The 13,217-nt window shown below is 50.8% G+C and overlaps 6 protein-coding genes across 6 annotated transcripts; 4 read left to right on the plus strand and 2 right to left on the minus strand.

Moving 5' to 3' along the window:
- Positions 1-309: 309 nt before the first annotated feature.
- VTN31DRAFT_1997 (uncharacterized protein) lies at positions 310-2,497 on the plus strand (the record flags this gene model as incomplete). The annotated part of the gene is made up of 8 exons (XM_069402115.1): positions 310-569; positions 632-642; positions 706-861; positions 909-1,166; positions 1,221-1,347; positions 1,404-1,488; positions 1,532-1,570; positions 1,622-2,497. 8 exons carry the CDS (start codon positions 310-312, stop codon positions 2,495-2,497), a joined length of 1,812 nt encoding a protein of 603 aa, XP_069257626.1.
- Positions 2,498-4,251: 1,754 nt separating this feature from the next.
- VTN31DRAFT_1998 (uncharacterized protein) lies at positions 4,252-4,800 on the minus strand (the record flags this gene model as incomplete). Its single annotated transcript, XM_069402116.1, has 1 exon — positions 4,252-4,800. The coding sequence occupies one exon, from the start codon at positions 4,798-4,800 to the stop codon at positions 4,252-4,254; it is 549 nt and encodes a 182-aa protein (XP_069257627.1).
- A 725-nt stretch (positions 4,801-5,525) lies between these two features.
- On the plus strand, positions 5,526-6,149 carry VTN31DRAFT_1999 (uncharacterized protein; the record flags this gene model as incomplete). Its single annotated transcript, XM_069402117.1, has 1 exon — positions 5,526-6,149. The coding sequence occupies one exon, from the start codon at positions 5,526-5,528 to the stop codon at positions 6,147-6,149; it is 624 nt and encodes a 207-aa protein (XP_069257628.1).
- Positions 6,150-6,172: 23 nt separating this feature from the next.
- On the minus strand, positions 6,173-7,495 carry VTN31DRAFT_2000 (uncharacterized protein; the record flags this gene model as incomplete). The annotated part of the gene is made up of 1 exon (XM_069402121.1): positions 6,173-7,495. One exon carries the CDS (start codon positions 7,493-7,495, stop codon positions 6,173-6,175), a length of 1,323 nt encoding a protein of 440 aa, XP_069257629.1.
- Positions 7,496-10,030: 2,535 nt separating this feature from the next.
- On the plus strand, positions 10,031-10,666 carry VTN31DRAFT_2001 (uncharacterized protein; the record flags this gene model as incomplete). The annotated part of the gene is made up of 1 exon (XM_069402122.1): positions 10,031-10,666. One exon carries the CDS (start codon positions 10,031-10,033, stop codon positions 10,664-10,666), a length of 636 nt encoding a protein of 211 aa, XP_069257630.1.
- Positions 10,667-11,352: 686 nt separating this feature from the next.
- On the plus strand, positions 11,353-11,994 carry VTN31DRAFT_2002 (uncharacterized protein; the record flags this gene model as incomplete). Its single annotated transcript, XM_069402123.1, has 3 exons — positions 11,353-11,522; positions 11,577-11,687; positions 11,742-11,994. 3 exons carry the CDS (start codon positions 11,353-11,355, stop codon positions 11,992-11,994), a joined length of 534 nt encoding a protein of 177 aa, XP_069257631.1.
- Between the last annotated feature and the right edge of the window lie 1,223 nt (positions 11,995-13,217).

Raw genomic sequence — 13,217 nt, forward strand, 5'->3', positions numbered from 1 at the left:
AAACCTCCAACTAGGACCAGCCCGGCTTAGCTCAAAGGCTCAAGCAGCGCCAACTACTAACCAAGCATCACAATCGTCTAGGCGATGCTAGCTGCGTTTCTCCCCGGAGAAACGTACTACGGGGAGAAACGTACTACTCGGCCCTCAACACCCAGTCGTAGAACTGTAATCTAATAGGTTGATGGCCATGTAATGCTGTTCTGGTTCTTCCAACCTTGGAGCTGGGATAAAAGGTGCTTGGACAGCACGAGAGTGCCCGGCCAGTTCGCAACTTAATGTCGTTGAAATAAAGTACTACCCCTTTCCACAATGGCGCCAAAGGAAATCCCTCCCACTCCACAGTTGTCGCAGAGTCATTCTGGCATCCCCTCCCGGCTGTACGAGAAGGCACAGTATGCCAAATCGCTAATTCTCGATATCGCGACCAAGAAACAAGATTCCCGGAAGCGGCCTCTCGCCATCCCCAAAGGCATTGACAAGGCCACCTTCCTGAAAGCAATTGACGAACTCGAACGAGAGCTAGGAAAGGAACATGTAGAACTCGTGGATAAGCCTTTGAAGGATGGCTGGTAAGCAAAAGCCTTTACTCTCCACTTGGCATGTATGTAGGGCTAATAAAGTGTGATTGCAGGTACATGGAACGTCAGTACAGCTAAATTCTGTGTCGCAGGATCGCTTCTAAACATTAGATGCTGACTCGTCAAGACCCCAATACCCACGATGCCCAGCACGTACTTGATGAAGAGGAACTCGTCGCGTCCGCTGTGGTCTATCCTGGGAGCACGGAAGAAGTGCAGAAAATCGTGCTCTGGGCAAACAAGTATAAGATTCCGATCTTTCCTATCTCGATCGGAAGGAACTGTATGCTGTTGTCGACATTTCGCGCAAGTTGTCGCTGACTTGATCAGTGGGATATGGCGGCGCCGCGCCTCGTGTTCGCGGTTCCGTTGTCATCGACCTCGGTCGGCGTATGAACAAGATCCTCGACATCAATCCGGATGATTACACCTGTCTCGTGGAACCGGGTGTGACTTTCTTCGCGCTGTATGAAGAAATCCAGAGACGGGGTTACAAACATCTCTGGGTGGATGTGCCGGATCTGGGCGGCGGCTCCGTGTTGGGCAACACGTTGGATCGCGGTGTCGGATACACAGCCTATGGAGACCGTAAGTCAGGACATAGAAACTGAAGCTTTTAATACAAGTGGCTAACTCCAACAGACTGGGCCTGTCATTCCGGACTCGAGGTCGTTCTGCCCACTGGAGAAGTCATGCGGACCGGCATGGGAGCAATGCCGGGAAGCTCCAGCTGGCAGATCTTCCCCTACGGCTTCGGTCCAATGTCTGAGTATGTATCAACCGTGCCGTTCATGTTCCCGAGAACGGGGGAACTGATGGAAGTAGTGGCTTGTTTTCTCAATCGAACATGGGTATCGTGACAAAGATGGGCATGACTTTGATGCCGAACCCCGGTGGTTACGAAAGCTTCGTATGTTCCTTGCTTCAGTTGTTGCGTTGTCTAACGTTTGTAGCTGTATGCATTTCCGAATGAGTCCGATCTTGCACCTTTGGTAAGTTGAACAGACCACGTCGGTCTATTGGGATACTAATCTGACCAACAGGTCGAAATCATCCGTCCGCTTCGCGTCAGCAACATTCTTGAAAATGTCGCGCAGCTACGTCACGTTGTGCAAATGATTGCATTGAAGGGCAAGCCGCGCAGCCACTTCTTCTCTGAAACTGGCCAGATTCCGGACGAGAAGGCCAAGGAAGTCGCGCGGCGAGAACTCAACTACGGCGATTTCACTTGGCTGTACTTTGGCATGTCGTATGGGCCCAAGGAAATTCGCCAGTATAAACTAGACATTATCCACAAGGAGTTCATGAAGATCCCTGGCGCCCGGCGCATTGACCCGTCGACCTTGCCCCCGGATGACTACTTCTGGTCTCGCGATCGCATCGCAGCCGGGATTCCGGACCTTGAGGAACTGCGATGGACAAATTGGTATCCGAACGGAAGTCACATTGCCTTCAGCCCGGTATCGCCGGTCCGCGGCCCAGATGCGATGAATCTGTGGAAGATAGCGCGTACGTGCGCCGCCATGTACAATTTCGACATCTTTGCGGCCTTCTGCGTGGGACTGCGGGAGATGCATATTATTGTGGAGGTGGTGTTCAATCGCGATAATCCGGAGCAGCGCAAGAATGCGCTGGCCTGTTTGCGCAAGATGATTGATGATGCTGCTGCATTGGGTTATGGCGAGTATCGCACACATTTGGCGCTGATGGATCAGATTGCGGGGACATACAACTGGAATAACAACGCGCTGATGAGGTTCAACGAACGGATCAAGGATGCCCTGGATCCGAACGGCATTCTGGCGCCGGGTAAGTCTGGAGTGTGGCCCGCTCGATACCGCGGCCGAGGCTGGGAGATGAATGGTACGAGGCAATCGAGCGAAGGGGAAGGCGTGAAGAGGGAGGGGACTCGGCTGTAAGCAGATTGACCTTTTGTATGGGTTACTTTGATTCTCGGTTTTGATGTGGAGGATGTAATATGTCTGATATTTTTTCAAACTCGAACAAATGCAGTCCTAAGAAATCACGATAAAATCCGTTCTCAGCGGGTTTTCGAAATCGCATCTACACAATTCAAATCCTTCAGCGCCTATGTCTACCCTTGAGCTTGGCCTCCAACGCGCTGTTCACCACAACCCTCAAAATATTGTCCGTATCACTCGGGGGACATGCCTCCATGGGGAGTTGAGCTTCGCATGTCCAAAGTTTTGACGCTCTACTCTCAGCAGCGGAGACTTCCACAGTAATCACCACGGAAATGGCGCCGGGTCCCTTGTAATCAAAATCTAGACCTTCTTGAAGGAGGAATTCTAGTGTTGTAGGATCTCCTGAAAATTTATGCCAGACTTTCGAGCCTTCGATTTCTCGATCCTTTTCTTTTCCATCAGCATCTAGGTGGCAAACGTCCCATGCTCAGATCTTCATCCTTGTCCTCACCTCAAGGAATTATATACCACTCACCTGCTCATCGATGGATAGTCTGATGTTCGTTATTGTCATCGCTTTGCATGGCGTGATATTTCCCAGAAAACTTTGGTCAACCTCTATGCTTCCCCTATGATCTCCTTCGGTCGTCCAATGTAGGTCGCTAACTTCAAGGGGGCTTCCATTTCGAGTCGAATCCTCGGCCATTGTTTTTGGGGTCGGTGAGGGCAGGATGTGTGTTTGGACTCTGGTGTTGGTTGGAGACAGGAGCGTATGAAGAGGTAGTAGGTTAAGGACAGGAGATGCAAAAGCAAAAGAAAACTACCTACCTACCTATGCATGGTTTATATAACTAGTAGCACTAAAGAGGCCATTCACATAATGGCTGTGACTCAAGAAGGGTTATTGTATATTGCAAGAAGCCTTGGTAATGGATATACGAAACTATGAGCCACGGAATGACCCCCTGGCGATGTCGTGCCAGGCTGCTTTAGGCAGAGTAGTACTGGGCAGGATTCGCGTAGTCTCTTATTCACTTGCTGCTGCTGACATCTCAAGTCGCCTCCATGACAAAGTTTTGTCTCATCATTGTGATTGTTTCGACACAGGTCCGATACTCATTGAGTAAGGCGTCAGATGCTGCCTACGATATACCATCCACTCAAATATCAAAGTCAATATCTCCATGATATCGAAGGCCTCCCAACTGATGACACCGGAACCCCTCGAGCCGAACTCAGCAGTGTGAATCACCGACAGCCGCCCATGCGTTCAATACCATTCATGAGGTAGATAGCAGCAAGAAGTAGCAGAAGTTGGACTTCGCAGCCCTGGATCCTGATCCTGTTCATAACCAAGAAGGGACTTGCTTTGGTACATCAGCTTAGGGCTACTGAAATCATGTGACCAGTACAAGCTGTACACTCAAGGATCATTGGTGGATGGACGAGTATCGTGCGAATATAACTATTGATGGTGGAGCTGGAAATGATCGTCTGATTATATAAATACCTCTGGTAGGTAGACTGGTACTGGCTTGGCATTACTAGAGGGTATTGGTTCCTTTAAAATTCAGGGCATTTCCAGATCATGAATGCTTGTACTTTTCCAACAGGAAACGAGCAGGCTCATTGATGTCCGAACCGGTGTAGGATGTTGTCGTCACCTCTGACTCCCTGGGGAATCATCACGAAAGGGCTGTGCCGGTCAATTCGCGATCTTGTTGTCGAGAATCTCGAGCCCATAGAGATCACCCCCGAGATTTCCCCAATGTTGTCAAAAGGTAGCCGCGTCTATGCTCCAACTTCCGGAGAGCCAGGTATGTGTCGCAGCAGTTTGTATCTTTGAAGAGCTGAATGATAGGATCGATTTTGCTGTACGGTATGCTGCCACTGTCATCCCTCCAGTCCTCAGGCAGCACATCTTCAACCTCGCTCATGAAGAATTCGATTGCTTGCCTCGACCGTGGCTTAAACATCTCTTCAAGACGGCGGAGTGATTCGTTCATTGAGTTTTGCAATTCAACCACTGTCTCGGCCAATGAACGTGGAGCGTCTCCGCGCTGGATCTTTGCCGCCCTTCCCTCCAAATCTGTCGCCGCGCGTTTCCGTTGCAACGGGACTTCCGGTCGCTGCTCCAAATCATGAGCGTCAGCTTGATGAGGATTTGACTGCGGTTTCACCGATTCGTCTTCGCTTAGTGTGACCATCACTTCATCCTCCCCATCTCTTGTTTCCACCGTCCTCACGGGATCGTTGGCCTCCTGAGCGTACCTGTCCGTTGCCATCGTATTGCCCATGAGATCGAAAACTCTTCTGCCGATGTGGAAACACCTGAGTGGTATATCTGGAACGGTCGCGTAAATTGTCGCGCGGTCAGGAGGACAACAGCAGAAAGGCGAGTGTCGGATCTGCAATCATAGAACCCTGGAATACCTACGAGACAGTCAATAACCAAAGCTCTGAGCAATGCCTCTTCCTCGGCATTAGACCAAGAAGGTCTGGGTTGTAGCAAAAGGAGCCACGTACCATTAACAAAGTACTTACTCTTTGCTGGCAAAGTACCTGCACTCAAGATATGGATTCTGTACGAGTACGTATTCCAGGTGACATGGGTCTCCTCGCCACGTTGTCCACCTCGAAGGGACGAGTGCCTCGTGGAGTCATGGTCTCCCACCGTCTGAGACTTTTAACACGGGGGTGTGCACAATTGCCTCTGGTCTCTGAGCTCCCGTCTTGGCAAAGGAGGTTGTGAGCCTGTTGATTACTAAGCTACTTCTTCTATCCTGATCCGGTTTAGCGTTTAGCTTAGCTTGGTATCCTATCGGGCCCACTCTGAGCCCCAGGGCCAAGCTTGTAAGGGTCAAAAATGACGTCACGCCCACGGGACTTGTAGGTAAACAGACGCCCGAAAACACCAAATAGAATGAACAATACGCCGTTCTGCAGGCAATGAGATGATTAGTACATACTCTATCCCATGTATTTACAGGCGCTCATTCTAGCTGGCGGCCAATCAACCCGTATGGGTGAACGAAAAGAGCTTCTGCATCTACCAAACGGACTGCCCATGTACCTTCATTTGCATGGACTGATTAGCAAAGCATGTCCGAACCTGAGCCATGTGCACTTGTCACTTCCGGATGAAAAGGCCTTGTCTAATTTGCAGGATCCGAATCTCCTTGATATGATCAGCGACGTGGTTGCAGTGCCTAGGATCGAAGATTCAATCTCAATCAAAGCTCTCTTCGATAGCGACCATTCCATTGGTCCGGCGGCAGGACTTCTCGCGGCGTATGAAGAGCAGCCAGAAGCGAATTGGCTGGTCGTGGCGTGCGACTTGCCCCTCATCCAAGTCGAGACCATCTGTCGACTGATAAGAGAATTTGACGGCCCTCTGACGTGCTACGTCAATCACTCCGGATTCGAGGAAGCGCTTCTAGGGATTTGGTCTCCCTTTGCCTTACGGAAACTCAAGGACAACGTTAAACGTGGCATGTATGGGCCTCGATTTGTTGTCAAGGAACTGCACACCAAAACAATACTCCCAGCGAACAAGTACGAGCTATTCAATGCGAATACATCTGAAGAGTGGGATACTGCAATGAAACAGTTTCAGTGCGCGGGAGATAGAGGAGGCAAAACGTGATATATCTCTTTTGTTCGTACCTCCTATACCATCGGAAAAACATGAACAATGTCCCCATCAGAGAGGCTTGTCACTCCCCGATGGATATGGATCCAGCAATCGGCGTCAACAAACGGGCGGATCTTGCCTGGACTATGATCTTGAATCAACTGAACCTCAAGGTCAGGTGGGGAACTGGGCAATATCTGGCCAGCGCGAAAGACGTCTGCTTGCTGGGGAAAGTCGACTTTTTGGACGCCGCCATCTTTGGTTCTAATACCGTTTGAGTCATTCAGTCGTAAAGTTGCTGCAATCGGCGCTTCCGGTTGTTGGAAAAGAAGTGTGCGCAGGTATGGAAGTACCAAAAACCTGAAACACGCGGCTGCTGCCACAGGATTTCCCGGAAGCCCAAAAAATGGTGTTACCCGCCGCTGGGGTGATTCAGGTAATCTTGCAAAAAGCGCCGGATGGCCGGGTCTCATGGCCACATGATGAAACAGGATATCTGCGCTCAGCTTCTCGAGAGCTTGCCTTATGAAGTCGAATCTGCCTGCCGATACTGCCCCAGTGGTGATCACGATGTCATGTTGCTGGAGCTGGCTTTCCAGTATCTTTTGCACTGCTGTAGTAGGATTATCGTCGATGATCCCCATGAATTCGACATCGTATCCAAGACTTTCCAGAACCGTGGAGAAGTACGGTCCATTAGTATCCGGGATGTGTTGCATGGTGTCGCTTGTGGCAATCAATTCTGCGCCCGTTGAGAAGAGCGCAATGCGTGGCTTCGGTAATACTGTGAGCTCTGTACAGCCGACAGATGCAAGAGCCATGACATGATTCGGCCGAACTGTCGCATATGAATCGATGATTCGGCTGCCTATTGCAAAGTCTTCACCAACTAATCGCTTATGCTGGTTAGGTTTCGCCAGCTTCGAAACGTGAATTAGCCGCTCTTTGGGGTTCTCTCGACTCTCCACGACCGCGGCGTCCTCGAGTCGCACGCAACAATCGAAGGGTTTTCCGGACAAGACCGTCGGGAAACGTGCTCCAGTCATGATCTCAACGCATGTGTGTGCGTCGCCTGGAACAATCAGTGGTTCATCACCTGCTGCGACAGTTCCCACGACACGGAATGTCACGGGATTATCTTCCGAGGCTGATTGAGTCTCCTCGGACCGCAGGACGTAGCCATCCATGGCGGAGGTGTCCCACCTCGGCGTGTATACAGGAGAATCGTACCCATCCTTCACAATGCGATTAACGCTAGACTTGAGCGGAATCGCCCTTGATGAAGCTCGAATACCGTCGCGATGCTGGAGGGCTTCATCGTTTAAGATACGCCTAGCTTCGGCATATGTGATGCCCATTTTGGACCTCGACGGACTGCCAATTTCTGTCACAACAAGTTGCATGATTGGGGTTGGGAAGATACGTTCGTCTTCTTATTTCGCGTCATTGAGTACTAGCCTTAGCACATGCGAATACCTTTGTACCTAGGGTGTATCCGGCAATGATGTCATTATTGTCGCGTGTCCAAAAATTCGATAAGTACCTTAGGTACCTATAGTGGAATTGTCAACAACACATTGCATATGTTACTATTAAGTACTTACCCTGTGAATTTTTGATTCATCCGGGTACATAACTTAGTACCTAGTATTTCATCCCGTGTCTTGCAATCCATAGCCTACCTTGCTCAATGCCAGAGCACAACCACAATCCGGCACTCTCCCTCGCCCTGTCGCGCTTCTCCTCTCAATGGTTCCTAATTCCTCAGGGATCAGGCGTCATGGCCGTGGTACTGCGTCAGATGCAGTACCAATTCAAAGGCCTGGGCGTCATTTCCATTGTCATCTGGGTATATGCCTTTGTTCTCCTCGTCTTGTTTTGCTTCACCTACCTCCTACGAATAGTACTCTATCCGTGGTCTGTGGCCCGAATACTCCGCGCCAGCATCCTTGAAACCGCTTGTCTCTCAGCAGTATCAACCGCTTATACAGCCGTCATTACAATGGCCATGTTGGTGCTGGTACCGGCCTGGGGTCCGACTTGGAGCATCATCGTATACGTTCTCTGGTGGATCAACGCTGCCTTGGCGGTTTCTATACTTATTCTTATCCACTACTTTCATATTAGGATCCAGCCTCCTGGGAGACCAACTCTGTCTCCAACGATTCTTCTTCCCCCTTTGGCCGCCTTGACCGCTGCCGTTGGCGGAGGAACGCTCTGCGTGTACGGTCGGATCAACGAACGTCTCCAAGTTCCAGTAATCATTGTATCATACCTCATCACTGGCGCCGGATTCCCCCTGGCGTTTGCCACGGTGAAAATAATCAGATCCCGACTCTACGACAGATACTTTGCATCACCAGATGTGATTCATGAAGAAGCAATCCTCTGCGGACCGTTCGCCCAAGGAGCCTCCGCAATGATGCTCCTCGGGGAAGCCGTGAAAAATGGCGCATTCGCGAAATATAACGAGGGCTCATTCTTGACAGAGAGGAAGCTGTGATCCCCGTGGGATACGCCAGTCAATTTGCCGCACTGCTTATCTGGGGCTATGCCACGTTTTGGTGGTGTTTCGCCATGATAAGCATAGTATATGGGTTGGTCACGCAACCTGGAGGTTTAAAGAATACAAACATCTCCATGGCCGTATGGGCACTCGTTTTCCCTTTTGTGAGCAACTCGGCGTCTTTACAGCTTCAATGCTCTCCAGCAAGAGTTAACCACTGTAGGCTGTGTACGCCAATATGTCGGTCCAGCTCGGAAAGTTCTTGGACTCGCCCGTTCTCCATGTTTGGTCAACGATTCTGATCGTCCTGTTGGTTATCATTTGGCTGGCTAACCACGTGTTGACGATCCGCGGGATTCTGACAGGGCAGCTCGTGGGGCTGAACGACGCCGGTTTCATGAAGAGAGAAGAATAAACCAGTAATTAGGAAGTAAGGCGTGTGAGAACTTCCACCTAGTGTAGTGTAGTACCTCTAGCTGTGTCTTTCGCTCTCTGTGAACTGGAACCATTGTACAAATCACGGGTGGAAAGGCCAATGGATGGTCGCCATGTATATGACCGTCCAAGAACAGGACATCCGAGGCAGCAGCAGACAGGAGAGGTCAAAATTGATCGATACTTATGATACGAGAAGAGTGGAGACCAGGAGCTGGCGAAGCTACTCGATGGTCACTTGTACACACAGTGGATCACATGTTGACCTGAGCCCTAAGCAGAACAGCAGATACAAATGATATAAGGCCTACACGTCAATCTTACCTCCGACAGATAGGATCAGAGAGTACAGTATAGATAAACTCGGAACAAACAGATCGACGCAAAGAGCATGTAAACAGTTGGTCAAATGTTCGACTTCTTAGTTATGAGTCGAAGCACCAAGCTGAGACTTATGGATCATGGATGGTGAGTTTGGAGTCCGGTTCTCTAGTGCATCTGTTGGTTGGAGTCTTGGAGAGTCCTCTCCCTGTTACATAGTGCGATTAGCCCACAACCCCTGTCACTTTTGTGTGGTCTCGGAGAACGATCGTGCTGTTCATGACCTAAACCACTCCGCACTTCGACAACCTTTTCAAAAAATGGCAACTGAGATTCGAACAGGTGACCCTACCCTTACCAAGCCGGCTGATTGGCCGCAGTGGTACAAGGCATTCAAGTCATTCGTTTTCCCGACGGAAACCCTGGGAGTACATCAACCCGGAGGTTGATGAGGATTCGCTCCGAACCAATGATGAGCCGACTTGTCCACGTCCTGCAGATGTTCGAGTGAGCACAGGAGGCTCTAATACGGTCGTCCGCATTACCGACCTTACTCCCAGTGAGAAGGAAGACCTGAAGTTCCTGGAACGGCAATACGACTGTGACCTGGCGACTTATCAACGAATTGAAGATGCGGGCATCGCCATTGAAGACTACATCACACGGACTGTGCGTCGGGAATACTTGGACCTGGCCCGTGGCAGCTCTCCAAGTGAATCGACGCTACTTTGGATTCACCACGTGGTTAAAGCGTTGCGTCAGCAATACTCGCCTTCTGAAGGGTTCGTACGCAATGAACTTCAACAGAAATATGACTCTCTCAAGAGATTTCCACCGTCGCGACAAAGAGGAGTGGATCGAGAGCTGGATCCACACAGTCCGGGAGATGGAGGAACTGGGCATGAGAGCCGCCGAGACGGCAAAGCATGATTTTTATGAAGTCAACAAGAAGATCGACGAAGCAAATGCCCTCACTTGCAAGCTTTGGGATGAGCTTACAGGGGGCTCATCATCTTTTGAAGAATATGCCACCCGGTACCGGACATTTTACCGGGAACAACAATCATCATCAGATTCGAAACCCAGGCCCATCACTCTCAAAGCAGACCGCCGTGACCCTACACTGCTTGGGAAAACTATGAATGGAACGAAGAAGTCGGAACGGAAAACCTGCCTTTGTGGCAAAATCCACCTTTTCGAGAATGCTTCTACATTATCCCTGAGCTGGCCCCAGAATAGTGGAAACCCGATCCGACGGTATGACTAAAGTCGAAGGCCAACTGAAAGCTAACAATCGGCTCCGAGCCGCAGCTGAGAAGGCGAGAGAAAAGGCCCTTGCAAACCCATGTGGACTGCAGGAGGGCCTGAGGGACTGAGGCAAATACATGGTGCGAGCGGCCCCCTTCAGGGCTCAGCCTTAGACTCGCACGCCAATATGTAGTACTGTATGTAGTAGAAAACGTGTGGGTGCGTCCTTGGAGCTCAGGTTATCTTTTGTGCGTACAAGATACTATTCGTCCCCTGTGCTGTCCCCTTTCTTTCTCCAAGCGATTTCTTCGTACTCGTACGTTCGTGCTGAGCTCCTCTTTTCATACACATCAGACTGCTGATCTACGTTTCACAACATCCTTGCACACTCCCAGGATAGATGGCAGTACGGAGTACTCTCAGTAAGGAATTACCTTTGACACGCAACCATACCGGATTAGGCACTGCAATCACAGTCAGTGGCGCTAAACGTAGTTTGGCGATTTTCTGTGCATAGTTAGATGCAGTACCTACCTCGCTGGAAAATGTCATTCATAGTACGGAGTAAATGACGACGACCTGACGCAACAAGAGCGTTCCTTTACTGCTTGCCCCTGATTCATCAAATACAGCAGCGTGTGTGACCAATTGTCTCTCTTACAATGGCAAAGGAGTGCTCTCCGCGATGCTTTCCAGGTCCAGCTTATGAATCGCTGGTGGGCGAACATGCCTCGGGAATTTCGTGAAACGCGTGATTCTATCGCGGATATCTGGGGCCCGCGAACCCCATACAAACATGAATGGCCCGTGAGATGCGACAGTAATGTCACTGAAGAACCAGAGAAATGGGTGCAAAGTGCATGTGTGCTATGCAGGTCTGATGACTTCCCATGAACGGATGGCATTGCGCACCTGACCGAGTGATTCAGTAATGGTTGCGGTCTCGACATTGGAGTGAAAGAGGGCCGCGTTGTCGGTGTTCGCGGCCGGGTTTCAGACCGCGTGAATAAAGGTCGTCTTGGACCAAAAGGACTCAATGGGTACCATACACTGTCTAGTGCTTTCCCAGCAAGTTGTGTTCTGACCGGACCGAGATGGGTTTCTATCGACCACCCCGATCGTCTCCGATATCCATTGATTCGGCGCAATGGGAAACTCGAGCGCGCCTCGTGGGATGAGGCAATGGACCTAATCGTTGAGAGAACACGTGAGGTCCAATCCAGACTTTCAAACCACGGCATCGGGTTCTACACCACAGGTCAGCTGTTTCTTGAAGAATACTACGTGCTTGCGATGGTTGGCAAGGCCGGATTGAATACATTGCACATGTATGCCCGCTTCTGTTGACACTCTTGAGGCAAGACGTATGAGTTGATCGCGCAGGGACGGAAATACGAGGCTCTGTACGGCAACAGCAGCCGCCTCCATGCGCGAGTCGTTTGGGAGCGATGGGCAGCCTGGTTCATACAGTGACGTAGACTATACAGACTGTCTATTCCTGGTGGGCCATAACATGGCCCATACGCAAACGGTTCTCTGGTCGCGAGTGTTGGATCGACTCGAAGGGCATGATCCGCCCACACTGTTAGTCGTTGACCCGCGCAAGTCAGACACGGCGAAGAAGGCTACTATACATCTTGCACCCAAGATAGGAACAAACGTGGCGCTGCTGAATGGAATACAGCATTTGTTGCTGAAGAACGATTCGATCAACCACGACTTTGTATCCAAGCATGTTGTTGGACTGGTTGGCTTGCGGAACGTGGTGAAGGACTATACGCCCAAATTCGTTCAAGAAGTGACAGGCGTCCCCATCGCAGAGCTGGAACAGACGGCGGAGGTTCTGGCAAACACTCCCACTCTGTTGTCTACCGCACTTCAAGGCGTCTATCAGTCCAACCAAGCCACTGCCGCCGCCTGCCAGCTCAACAACATCAACCTCCTCCTCGGGCACATCGGGCGCCGGGGCAGTGGAATTCTGCAAATGAACGGTCAACCTACCGCCCAGAATAACCGCGAAACTGGATGCGATGGCGAATATCCAGGTTTCCGCAACTTCCAGAACCCGAACCACATGAAGGAGATCGCAGATATCTGGAACATCGACTACGTGAAGATGCCTCACTGGAACCAGCCGACGCACATCGAGAACATGCTCACATATATTGCGGACGGGTCGATCAAGTTCTTTTGGATTTCAGGCACGAATCCACTTGTCAGCCTGCCAAATCTGCCGCGAGTGCGGCAGCTCCTGACGAAGCCCGACCTGTTCGTCGTCACGCAGGACATCTTTCTCACCGAGACGGCAGCCATATCGGATGTCGTCCTGCCTGCGGCGCAGTGGGGCGAAAAGACCGGTGTTTTCACAAACGCCGACCGCACAATGCACTTATCGCAACAGGCAGTTGAGCCGCCGGGAGAGGCCAGAGCTGATTTGGATATTTGGCTGGACTTTGCTCGGCGGATGGATTTCCGCACCAAGGACGGCAAGCCGTTGATTCCGTGGAAGACTTCTGAAGAGGTTTTTGAGGCATGGAAGGAAATGTCTCGAGGCCGACCGTTGGATTGCA

This window comes from Thermomyces dupontii (genome assembly GCF_041956625.1).
Source record: "Thermomyces dupontii strain NRRL 2155 unplaced genomic scaffold VTN31scaffold_10, whole genome shotgun sequence".
NCBI lineage: Eukaryota > Fungi > Ascomycota > Eurotiomycetes > Eurotiales > Trichocomaceae > Thermomyces > Thermomyces dupontii.